Source organism: Myodes glareolus, chromosome 5, assembly GCF_982192425.1.
Source record: "Myodes glareolus chromosome 5, mMyoGla1.1, whole genome shotgun sequence".
In the NCBI taxonomy this organism is placed as follows: Eukaryota; Metazoa; Chordata; class Mammalia; order Rodentia; family Cricetidae; genus Myodes; species Myodes glareolus.
Genome location: NC_142030.1, coordinates 29,383,232 through 29,396,333, shown reverse-complemented (window position 1 = coordinate 29,396,333; position 13,102 = coordinate 29,383,232). Strand labels below are relative to the sequence as shown.

The 13,102-nt window shown below is 41.0% G+C and overlaps 1 protein-coding gene across 11 annotated transcripts in view; it reads left to right on the top strand.

Annotated features, from left to right (window-relative positions):
- Erc2 (ELKS/RAB6-interacting/CAST family member 2) overlaps positions 1–13,102 on the top strand; it is a 919,008-nt gene that overhangs the window by 301,438 nt on the left and 604,468 nt on the right. For all 11 annotated transcript variants that reach the window (XR_015737860.1, XM_087906197.1, XM_087906198.1 and 8 more), the window contains one exon: positions 10,340–10,495. Coding sequence is in view for 10 of the 11 variants with exons in the window: in XM_087906197.1 (XP_087762323.1) it covers positions 10,340–10,495 (156 nt within the window). In the remaining variant the exon portion in view is untranslated. The remainder of the gene's footprint in view (positions 1–10,339; positions 10,496–13,102) is intronic.

The window sequence follows — 13,102 nt, the reverse complement described above, 5'->3', positions numbered from 1 at the left end:
TCCATATCCATTGTGTTACCCTGTGTGTTTTTATAGGTGAATTGAGACCATTGATATTATGAGAAATTAATAACCAGTGATCATTAGTTCCTATTATTTTGGTTTTGAGGTTGTTGGTGGTAGTGTTTGTGTGTTTTCTTTCTTTGGATTTTTCTGTTGTGGGTTTATCTGCTGCCTGTGTTTTTCTGGGTGTAGCTAGTTTCCTAGGGTTGGACTTTCCTTCTAGAACTTTCTATAGGACTGAATTTGTGGACAGGTATTGTTTAAATCTGAATTTGTCATAGAATATCTTGCTTTCTTCATCTGATGATCGAAAGCTTTCTGGGTATAGCAGTCTGGGCTGGTATTCATGGTCTCTGTGTCCAGGACATTCTGGCTTTCATAGTTTCCATTGAGAAGTCTGTTGTAATTCTGATCAGTCTGCCCTTATATGGCACTTGGCCTTTTTCCTTTACAACTCTTAGTATTCTTTCTTTATTCTGTATGTTTAATGTTTTGATTATTATGTGATGAGGGGACTTTCTTTTCTGGTTCAGTCAATTTGGTGTTCTGTAAGCATCTTGTATCTTCATAGGCATGTTCTTCTTAAGGTTGGGAAAGTTTTCTTCTATGATTTTGATGTATACGTTTTCTGTGCCTAATTTAGACTGTTCTTCTTCTTCTATCCCTATTATTGGGTTTCTTTAAGAGATTTATTGATTTCTTCCAAAAGGAGAGAATGACTCTATCTCAACTACATTTTTATCATTTTCTTAAAGATCCTGACTGACTTCGTCAGAGTTCTAAGTTCACCCTGGGCCAGCCACTGAGTCTTGAGACACACGGTTCTTGTCTTTGGGCATGGCTAAACAGTTAAAAATCCACTTAACCACAGCAAGTTGGGCAAATACAATTCCCCAAAGGGAAAGAAGTGGATCAGAAAAAATAAAGACAAAGTGAAACAACAGGAGTCAGCCCCCACAACAAAACAACCAAACCCCCGAGCAGTTGCTATACTTATTTCCACTGTGGTTGCTATTTGGAAGCTTCCCTTCTTGTCTTCTCATAACAATACTAGTAACATGTTCACCAAGCTTGACCAGGCGGAGTACAGATAGAAGTTTCCTTCCTGACCTGTGCCCCTAGAGAATCAGCAGGGATAGGACTGGTGTGAAATGAGGCTGGTGATTCCTCTTTACTCCTGGTGGGGCGGTAATGCATGATAATATTTCCCAAGCATTATAAACAGTTGTAATCTTCTTAGCACATTCATAAGCATGTTCTAATTTGAGAGAGGCTGAGTATTTCACCTCAAAACGTGAAAGTCTGAATTGAGATCTGCACCTAGCCACACAGCTTCCAAAGACTGTTTTCATCTCCTATGTAGTCTGTCCGGGTTTTATCAATCTCTCTTCCTCTCTCCCTTTTTAAAGATTTATTTATTTCATGATCATGTGTGTTTTGCCTGCATGTATGTATGGACACCATGTGCATGCCTGTGGAAATTATATATGGTTGTGAGCCGGTGTGTAGGTGCTGGGAATCAAACCCAGCTCCTCTACAAGAACAAGCACATGTTTTTTTCTATTTGTTTGTTCTTTTTTTCTTTTTGTTTGCACTTGTCTCATACAATACATGCCAGCTTCAGCCTCCCCACCCTCTACTCCTCCCAGTCCCCCCCACCCCCCGACCTCTTCTTTCCCCCAGATCCACTGCTTCTCCATTTCCTTTCAGAAGAGAGCCAGCCTCCTGGGCATTGTTAATAGATGAGCCCCTTCTCCACATCTCTTTGGCTTCTTTTGTTTGACTTATGTCTGTTAAGGATTACAACCAGTTCATAGACAGAGGCCATCTTTTCCAAAGCCATACAGTACAGTTAGTACCATAAGAGGTATGCACTTTTCTCATGGTCTCGTATCAGTACCATGTATATCAGAGTCAGAGTGGCAGGAAGGACATGATCCAGGGCAGGGATTCCTAGGAATGAATCAGTGTAGACACATGAGACTGTGATAAGCGGCCAACTTGCCTTTAATTGGTTCTAATCTAACCTGATTCTGGGTCTGTACATTTTCCCACGAAGAAATAGATATTTTACAAACAGATAGACACACAAAATGTCATCTGAAACCTGGCACGTTCTTTATCATCTTCTAATCTACATTACTATCTATTCATGGTTGATAAGGACCAACCAAGACAATGAGGTTTTGGTTTTTTGGTATGTATTCCTTTTCCTTCAAATATGTTGTGGGCCTGAGTCAAGTTCGTTCTGGAGTACTTGGCTGGGACTTGTGCAACCATGGTTACGGCACAGTGCCGATCCTTGCAGAGCCACACTGTGACTCAGCTAGCTTTTGCTACACAATCGCGCTCGCATCTGCAAGTGGATGGCTTTTAAAGACTGAGCCTTTTTAAGCCTCCATGGTATCCAGTAATAAAAGTTTGGAATTCTTTTCTAAATAGAATGTAATATAATTATGTAGGACTGTTTCCCGAGCTTTGCATCATATCTTCTTTAAGCCAGTTTGGCCCCATGGTGATCGGTGCCTGCGACCTGATATGTGGCCATGGTGATCTCCATGCGCTCTGAAAACTGTTTATATATTCTCTCTTGTCCTGATATTAAAATGAAACCCCTAACTCCTGCTGTCTTCAGCGCTAAGTACATTGTGATGCTCAGAATTCACATAATCATTTTTTTTTTGTCATGAGCTGGTATTTCTTTTTTTCCAAATGTTCCACCCACTCTCCATTTCAACAGTCAGTTCCTAGAGAGGAGCTGAAATCTGTTGCTTGCTGCTTAAAGGGAACATGATGTTTGACAAACACAGAAAGAGTTCCAGTGGCGTTCTGACTGGCGTAGCTGCCCCAGGCAGTTTTCGCACAGGATTTCTGGGTCCCAAGCTGAACAGCCTTTGAAAGTAGCTTTATATTTATCTACATGTACTCATCCAGTCAGTTGCTCTGACCTCTTTGCATTTAATCTTGTTTGTTATACCTGATGAACTGTAGCAAGAATTCCAACTGGTTTTTAATAATAAAAATGCAGAGTCAAAGGTAGGGGTAAATGTTGAAAGATCAAAGAAGCAGAGCAGAGGGTCATTAGTTCCTCCATCCAGGGTCATTAGTTCCTCCATCCACTGACTCCTCAGACCGAATGGGCTACCCAGTCTCTAGGAATTCTTAGAATCCTCAGATGGAATGCTCTGAGCTGTCTCCTCCCACCTTTTATCCCCTCCCTGCCCAGCCACATCACTCCAATCTCCTTAGAGCTAGGATTAAAGGTGTGTGATCCCAAGTGTTGGGATCAAAGGTCTGAGTCTGTTTCTCTTTTAGACTGATTGTGTCTTGTGTAGCCCAGGGTGGCCTTGAACTCACAGAGATCCCTCTGACTCTTGTCTCCTGAGTGCTGGGTTTAAAGGTGTGTGCCACCATAGCCTGGCCTGTGTGGCTAACTAGTGGCTAGCTCCACTCTGATCTTCAGGTAAGCTTTATTTGTTACAGCACAAACAAAATCTCACCACAGTGGACCCCTGCAGTCAGTCCTTTAGGGCACTGGATTCTCCTTAGGACCTGGGAAGAGGTAGGTTAAGATTTCTTAGTTCTGAGTTGGAACCTGAGATTTTTGTGTGTCTGAAAAGACCCCAGATGACTGCCACGCTGCTGGTTGCGAGTGACAAGGATCTAGATCTCTTCTCTGAGAGAGAAGGATGCCCAAGAATCTTGTTTAGACTTACCTGGTATCTCCCATACCTAGCAAAGTGATTGGTACTAAGTAGATGTCCAATGTACCTTTTTGGAATGAACAAGTGGACGTGTGAGAGAACTCCTTGTGCCTATGTTTAACTTCAACCCGGAGCATATCTATGTTAAAAACTCCTAAATTCTTCAAAAGAAAAGAAACTTACTTTCTTGCTCAGCTTGTGTCTGCATTGCTTTAGTGATACTTGGCAGCTGTTATTAGCATTGATGGCTGGGTTAAGAATTTGCATGGCAGTCCTATGGGGGAGTGGCTGCAAGGAGCACACTCTTGTGGCTTAATTTTCATCTGTATATCAGATACTTACTTTGGCTGATGGATGCAAAAATGGTCTTTAGTGCAAATTGTTAAAGGGAAACTATAACCTATGCTATGTGTAACATTTTACAAGCATTATTTTATGCACATATGAGAAGAAATAGCTTGTAAGAGGTCAGGCTTTTCTTTCCCCTAATAGGTAACAGAAACAAACATATTTTACTCTTTTTCCCCTTTGCATCTTTAAATATTATTACAGTCTATAACCACAATATAGCATTAAAACAGACAATTTTATGGATGCCATAGCTCATGGCTGTGGAGAAGCTATCAACTAAGACATGAGGGGTGCATTCAGGATGAGGAGATTCTGTGTTACTGTATTGCCCTAGTCATTGCTGGTACTCAATCCCTTCCTCCCTCCCTCCTTCTTTTCTCTCCCTCCCTCCCTCCCTCTCTCCCTTCCTCCTTCCCTTCCTTCCTCCCTCCCTCCCTCCCTCCCTCCCTCTCCCTTTACACATCCCCCTTTTCCCTTCTCTCTCTCTTTTCTCTTTCCTTATTACCTAGTCTTGTCTCTTATATCTGCATATATAGTCTAAACCAGCCTTGAATCTGTAGTCCCCCTGCCTCAACCACCCAAGAGCTATTTATGGTTATAGGGAGTTATAGGTATGTACCACCAAGCTTAGTGGCCACTTTTGAGTGGCAGAAGCTGGTATGGTAATCTGAATATTTAAGTCCTACCAGTTTTAAATTTGAATCATTGAAGACTATTTTCTCTTGACAAATCCAAACCATTGGTTTGTGTTTTATGGAGTCATATAATTGTGTGTATATGTGGAATGCTTGTGTGTTTGTGCTCCTGTGTGCACATACTGAGGTCAGAGATCAGCATCTGGTGCTTTCTTTTAAAAACAAAAGCCTACTTTCCGAGTCATGGTCTCTTTGTGAACCTGGAGTGCAAACAGAGGCGTTTCCGTCCTGCCTGGCCCCACAGCAGTTTCTAAATAGCCATCCAGACGCTCAATATTAATTATAAATGCTTAGTTGATGGCTCATGCTTGTTACTAGCTAGCTCTTACTTTTAAATTAACTCATTTCTATTAATCTGTGTACTGCCATGTGGCCCGGGCTTACTGGTGGTGCTCTGGCATGAGGCTCCTTGGGCAGCTACTGGCATGTCTCCTAGATCCTGCCTTTCTCCTATATCTCTGCTTGGATATCCCGCTTGGCTCTATCCTGTCTTGGCATAGGCCAAAGTAGCTTTATTTATCAACCACTAAGAACAACACATATTCTCAGTGTACAAGATCCCACAGCACTGGAGCTCCCCAACAAGGGTGGGCTTGCTAGCTAGGAAGTTCCAACGAGCTTCCTGTCACTGCCTCCCCAGCACTGGGATTTCAGGTGTGTGTCACAATGCCTGTCTTTTAACGCGGGTGCTAGGGACCCAAACTCAGGTCCTCATGCCTATGTGGAATGTGTATTACCAACTGAACCGTCCTCTCTAGCCCTGGTCTGTTTATAAAGAGAATTTATGGCTAACGGTGACAAACCTGAATGAACCCGAGCAAAATACTTCACTGTAGGATTTCTCAGCGTTGTGGACATTTGATACACACGGACAGTCTCTAACAGGTATTTCTCAGACTCACTAGGCCTTGGCACAGAGCTTTTAGGTATTATAACGTTCTATACTTCATTTTATTTCTTTATCTCTGACTCAAAGGCAGTCCCTAAATTTTGGTTTCTGGAGGATGTTTACTTGTGAAAAAAAAAAAACCCTATGTGTGTTTGAAAACTGTAACAGATGGTTAAAAATGGGAGTCATTGGCAAATATTACAGTGTTAAGATTTCTAGAGACCGCATGCATCTCTACCTTCCAGAACCCTGGGGCTGTTACAGCCCGCTGTCATTGAAGTTCTTTCAGTCTTCATTGAAGGCTATAGCTACTGCCCATGTTTTTTAAAGAGAATGTCAGCACGCTGCTTTCAGCCACACCGGAGTCCCGTGTACTCCCACAGTCCTCTGGTGTATGCTGTCATACACATGTCATAGCCGAGGTGTGGAAGAGGCGAGGAACATGGCAGCATTGTCTGCTCTTCAAGTTCACTTTCCTCACTCTCTCTGGCTTGATTTTGAACAGCAGGTACTCAGCCAAACCCAATTCTGCATCTGTGCTTTGTAGCTGTCCTTTGCTATAGGTCGTGATGAAGTCCCCTCTTCAAGTTTGTCCTGGATTTTTCTGTGCTTCTGAGTCTTAGGAATGCATTTTGTTGCCCTCGAAGTAGATTTGTAATATAGGAGCAAGATTATAAATAAGGACAGAATAAATAGATCCTTCCAGGGCACCCATTTTCGTTCTTATTCTTCTTTTCCCTTTTGCATTTTGGGATGGTGGTGGCTAAAGAAAAAACAGATTTATGAAGAAAAGAGAAAAATGTTGTTAATTTAAGGAAATTATTGAAGTAAAAAATATTCCGTTCCACTGTTTACTTAACTTTAAACTCAGGTGCATATAGATTTAGAAGCCTTGCTTTGGGAATAAAGTTCCCATCTGGACTCTTCTGGTTTTCTTCAATAGAATGTAAGTCTTCAGCGTCAGGTGGAGAGGTGCCTTCTAACCTGTATAGGAGTTGATAGCTGTGCCTGTTGCTAACTGGAGCCTTAGGAGTTAACTAGGATCAAAAATGAAGGTTCATAGGAGGCAGGGTCTTCTCTTTTTGCCCACACGGTTGAGACCTGAAATATTATCAGAAGGCATTAGAGAATTGTATCAAAGACATGAGAACGGCTGCAATATACACGTGTGCTTAGTCACACAACGGTGATCATTCATTCAGAACCAGCCGATTTTTTTTATAGGAGGAGAAGGAAACTGAATCATCTCTTTACATTTAACACAGCTACATTCTAATAAAGATTGAATTTTGCTTGTTAAGCACTCACTGTTTGCATTTGGACACTTGTAAATCTCAGCAGTGTCACCTTGTCTTTCAACAGAGAGGAGGAAAAAATGCGCACATATGCGCACATATGTAATATTCATCAGTATTTTGTGTATATATGTGTGATACAAGGGTGTAGTGTTTTTTTGTTTGTTTTTGTTTTCTCTTACTCTTTTCTCTTTGGGCTTTCTACTCTTTGGGGGACCCACCACCCTGCTCCCAAATAAATACACACACAGAGGCTTGTTCTTTTGTATGAATGCCCGACCTTAGCTTGGCTTGTTTCTAGCCATCTTTTCTTAAATTATCCCATCTATCTTTACCTCTGGACTTTTACCTTTCATTATCCCTCTATGCCTTTCTTTACTTCTTATTCTGGGGGTTGTTGTATACCTGGCTGGATGGCCCCTGATGTCCTCCTTTTTTACTTGCTCCTCTGTCTTCCTTTCCCAGATTTCTCTTCCTATTTATTTCTTCTGCCTTCCAGCCCTGCCTATGCCCTTTCCTGCCTTGCTATTGGTCATTCAGCTCTTTATTAGACTAATCAGGTGATGGGAAAGCTTTATCAGCCAATTATCTTTAAGAGGTGGGACTAAGTTAGGGTGTGGCTTTTTGGGACCCAGAGGAAAAATGGTGCACGCTCTGTGTGGTTCCTTAGCAGCACAGCTGAACTTGAACTTCTCATTTTTGTTTCGTGAGTTTTCCCCTTACAATAAATAAAAATATAATTGTTTTATTTTTTAGCTAGCCTGCTTATTTCCCGAACTGAGTTAATTCAACAATCAGGTGTTTTAGACAGGCATAGAAACACTTTTAAACAAATGCAACATAAAAGAATGCAACACAGCTTTGCGTCAGTAAAAAAAAAAAAAAGTTTCACAGCATAAATAAATGTAACACATCTTAAAATAATAGTCTACCAATAAGTACGTGCGCAGTGGACATACACATGTGCATGCTTGCACATAGGGACGATAGGAGAGGCTCTTTGGGTGCCATTTAGCGTGCATTTTGAGACAGGATCTCTCAATGGCCTAAGCTCACCACAAAGGTTAGGCTAACCAGCCAGTAAGCCACATGGATCCATTCTGCCCACCATCATGTCCCACTCTTTTATTTATTTATTTATTTATTTTACTGTAGATTGTGGCGGTCACACTCGGGTCCTCATGCTTGCAAGGCGACCACTTTACTAATGAATTATCTTCCCAGCCCATTGTGATTACTGTCTTAACTGATACCCTTCCCTATGTTTTGAATGTAAATAGAATCTTAAGACTGTTGTGAGAATCAGTAACTGCATTCATCACAATCTTTTATGTAACTTCTCAAGTTTTTAATAGCCCTGAGCCTGTCTCATTTTTATAGTTAGGAAACTTGTTATTTTAATGTGACTCACTTCGAAGATTATTATGAATGTTTAGAAATTTTTATAGCCTTTTGATTATCGCTGCTGCTTTTTTTCTTCCTCCTAATATTTTTTCATAGCTCAAAACTGAAGCAAATCAGTTAGTGAGGTTCCCAGAGCTTCCTTAACGAGCTGGCCTGGGAGGAGTCACCAGTAAAGGAGGCCTTTGGAGGCTGGTGGGGTGAGATCAGGACACCCCCCTTGCGGACTCTGGTGAAGACCCTCTTCCTGACTTACAGATGGCCACCTTTGTTCAGTGGTCGTGTATGGGAGAGAGCAAGAAAGAAATAGAAAATTCTAGTGTCTTTGCTGATGAGAATACTGCTATGATCCCAAGGGCCCTGTCCTCATGACTTCATCTGACCCTACCTCTATATCCCACATTCAAATTTTATCACTTTAGACAGTAGGGGTTCATATAACTCCAACAAATAATGATCCTGTTACCCAAGCTAGAACTTACACCAGAAACTGAGAAATACTGACAGGGTTTGTATAATGCACAAATAGTGGTTTTCTTTGAATGGTAGGATTATAGGAGATTCTCTTAATTTTTAATTAATTGAAAGAAGGTTGCTTTTATAATTGGAAAAATACAATAGTGTTATTTTTGAAGGAAGATAAAACTGGATTAGAATTTCATAATAGTTTTGAAATTTTCAGATTTTGATTTTATTTTGATGGGATTTTCCTGAGGATTAATGGGACTACCTGTTGCTTTAAGGATTTGGTTCTTGACCCATTAGGGAGTCTAGGAAGTAGTTTCTGTTGTCCTTTCTCTATTTCCGGTAGACAACAATAAGAATTGCCATGGTGCTGACATGTCAGTTATACTGGTCATGCAGCAAAGAAAACGGAAATCTACAGTAGCCACAGAAAAAGGCAGGCGCATTTAGTGCCAATGTTTTAAAACTGAGTTAATAAACACAGGACCCATGTATTATATTTACTATTTAATTAATCTTTCTAGGTTCTAAAGTTTGTTATTAAAGAACTATTGGCTCATTTTCATGAATGTTTCATGACAAATTTAACGCTGATTAATTGTATTTTTGTAGTGTAGTGCAGGCAAATGGACACATGGGAATGCTTGGGGCATCTCTAGACATCTTGTCCCTCATTCTGGAAGTTTGAGGCGATGTTTTTTGTTTTGCTTGGTGGGTTGCCCTGTCAGAACCCTCTATTCTGTACTTCCTCGAGCATCGTTTCCTATTGTGCATTCTCTTGTGTAAAGAGTCTGTCAGTGGATGTTTTTTTCTCAATTAATCCCACATCTGAATGTAATATTTCTAGTTTTTCGGGTCTGTAAATCAATAGATTAGAAATGGCTTGCAAGGTAGTCATGTTTTTTGTCACGTAGGGACCTGACTGCTTGCCAAATAAATCATGACATTGTGATATATTATTTCCAGTTGTTATAAGTTTTCAATATTTATTGTATCAGTCATACAAAGTCAGGATTCAGTTATTTAATTTCACTTATGTCTGTATTTGAGACGAGAATCCCTCTCTCCATTTTGAATTTGAATTTCCTACTTTCTTGGAGTTAAATTCCAAGCATGTCTACACAAGCAGCCACAGAATCTACAGAGATAAACAGGAACAAACTGCTTCTGTGTTTACAGATGAACTAAGACATGCTCCCTGCTTAACTATCTCCCAAATTATACATTTTCCCACTGACATAGGTTTTTTGGTTATTTTATACTTTAGATGATTTTTGCCTCTGTTGCTTAGTAGTCTGGTTTCGGGACAGTAGTGAAGCAAGTCTAGATTACTTCTGTGTCATAGACGTATACTGTTCATTGACCATTCAGGCAGTCACCTGACAAGTGACTCCCACACATGACAGTGCGAACTCTGTGGAACCCCAGGCTGGTTCTCCAGCACGGCTAATGCCACACTACCAGAGTTGCCTTCTTAGCTAAAAAAAATCAAAGCAAAGCAAAACTCTTCAACTTTTTTTCCCCTTTTATCAACAGGACACAAAAATTGCTTCACTGGAGCGAAACATCCGGGACCTGGAGGATGAGATCCAGATGTTGAAAGCCAATGGCGTGCTTAACACGGAGGATCGCGAGGAGGAGATCAAGCAAATCGAGGTGTACAAAAGCCACTCCAAGTTTATGAAGACCAAGGTAGGTCCCAGAGTCTCGGCCCTTCATGGTCTTAGTTCGAGGGAAGAATTATGTTTCCTGCCGCCTCCAAGACATGAAATACACGGATAGTAAGGAAGAACACGGGAAATTTAGCTTCAGACTTAAGGCTCCAAAGGGGAGTCTGAGGGGCTGCCTTGTGTTTCTCTGTCCCAGACCTCACAGGTTTCGGTCTTTCCCACTTTTCCAGCCACCGCTCTCTTTCCTTTGATGTGCTGCTCTGCCTGGTGCTTGCCCTTCTCTGGACAGCGGGGTCTCAGAAGGCGCTGCTCTCGCAAGCTGTTAGCATGTTTAAGTACTGTTAAGATATTCTGCTTTTAGCATAGGACGAATAATTTTAAGCGTAAGTGCTTCCATTTAGTGAACTAATCCAGCTTTTCTAAGATGGGGTTTCCTTCTTTGTGAAATTGAGATGAGAAAAGTAGCTCCATCACTGAGCTGCTCTGGTATTTCCCAGAGAGTTCCTTTAGAGCAGGTGGTCCGCCTTGCCTGGCCTCCAGAAAGCCCTCAGCAAGCACTGGGTGTGGCTACCTGTGTTTGTTTCTCACTTGGTTACTCTTCAATGTTCAGGAAGCATTATTGGAGTAAGCTGCTCCATTAGTTTATATTGCTTCTATTTGTCCACATTTAGCTCTGGGTTGGATGTGAGAGTAAGATCTGAAATGTTCAGTTTTACATATGCATAACCATGAGACTTATGAGTAGCCACAAATAGATCTTTTGAGACTTGGAGATGTTTTTTACAATTTTTTAATTGAAAAGAGAGTCTGCTGTCATATAATACATTCCAATTACAGTTTCTCCTCCTTCCATTCCCCTCCTTCTATTCCCCCAACCTCTCCTCTTCCCCCCACCCCCATTTTCTTTGTAGAAAAGAGCAAGGTCCCAAGAGATCACAACCAAACAGGACAAAATAAGATACAATAATACAAAGCAAAAGTCCTCATATCGAGGGCTGGTCAAAAAGACTGAGAGCAGACAAAAGAGTCAGAGAGACACCTACTCCCACTCTTAGGAGTCCCCCACACCAACACCAAGCCGTTACCTATAGCATATACACAGAGGGTCTAGAGAAAACACATTCAGGCCCATTCACTGCCATTTCTGTCTCTGTGAGTCTATGTAAACCTTGCTTAGTTGATTCAGTAGGCCATGTTCTCCTGGTGTCCTCCATCCCCTCTGACTCTTCCCATCTTCTGCTGAGTTTCCCTTTCTCCAAGGGGAGGAACCAGTGGATATCTCCAATTTAGACTCTGAATAATTTTGGACTGCACTTTTCTATTGCTCTGATAAGCCATTTTGCTTCTGAAAGCAATTACTACTTGAACTGACTCAGACCCACCTCCAGCTTGTCTTTGCTAGCAGGGAGGCTGGAGAGAACTGGTTATATCACCCAGCAGCTTTTTCTGCCTTTATAAAGTGGGGCAGCACTGACAGACTTAGAAATGGCTCACATGGATTAAAGGGGGGTTTAAAAAGACAATGTAATTAAGTCGCTTGGCTAAAAAAATGGTTAATAATTGTAAACATTATTCTTAAAGAACTATAACCCAATTAATAATAGTGATGAAATGCTGTTATTGTTGAACTGACTTGAAGAGTGGCTTTGTAATGAATACCTCATAAAAATGTTAGACTGATCAATATTAATAAAATATACTAGTAGGAGTCAATTTTTATGTTTGCTGGTTGAAAGCATGTTTTTATTGGATTGGGGTTTAACATTTATTGCTCATTTCTTTATTGATGTGTCTTGATTCTTCTACACTGAGGAGTGAGCAGGATTCCTATTTAAGCTTGGGAATGCTAGTTACAGTCAATTGGAGGGAAATACTTGAACTGTCAAGAAAACCATGTGCCCTCAGTTTGATACTGCCCTGGAAATTATAAATGGGGTGGGGTGGGAGAGGGACTCTGAAAATCTCTGTAATTAAAGTAAGTAGCACTGAAGATCTACATTGTTTATGTAAACATGGACCATAGCCAAACCAGGATAGCATATTTTGGGAAAAGGTGGAAGACAAACTGTAAAAATGTAACTGCAAAGTTTTAGAATTTGAACTGGCAGGAAGCCAGGGGTATCATATATATTGGCCAGGTAGAAACCCCTGCACCTCGTCAGTCCTTTGGCATATAAATATTAGCTTCAAGAGACAAGGCCCCTCGAAAGACTTTCTGTCCTATGAAACTCTTTTTTGATGGAGACTCAAATTTCTACTCCACCTCCAAAGGCTTCAAGGATTTGGACTGTGAAACCAAGTCTAAGTACTAGTTACTTTCAGCTACATCATTAAACTTCTGATAATGTAATGGATCATATCAATAATTGCTTTTCCAAACAGTGATGACACCCCTTTCTGTAGAAGGGTTTATTCCTAGCTTAATACAGTTTTCATCGCCTGACTTCAGTATTTCCGTGTTATCTCTCCTCTCTTGTCTTCAGTGCTTGTCAAAGATACCATTGTGCTGTTATAGATCTCCCCTTCTATTCTGAATTTGTAACATATTTTATAAACCTCCGACAGATTACAAACCTCATAACCCACTGCATGACAATAAGCATGCCACTTTCTCAACACCAGGGGCATG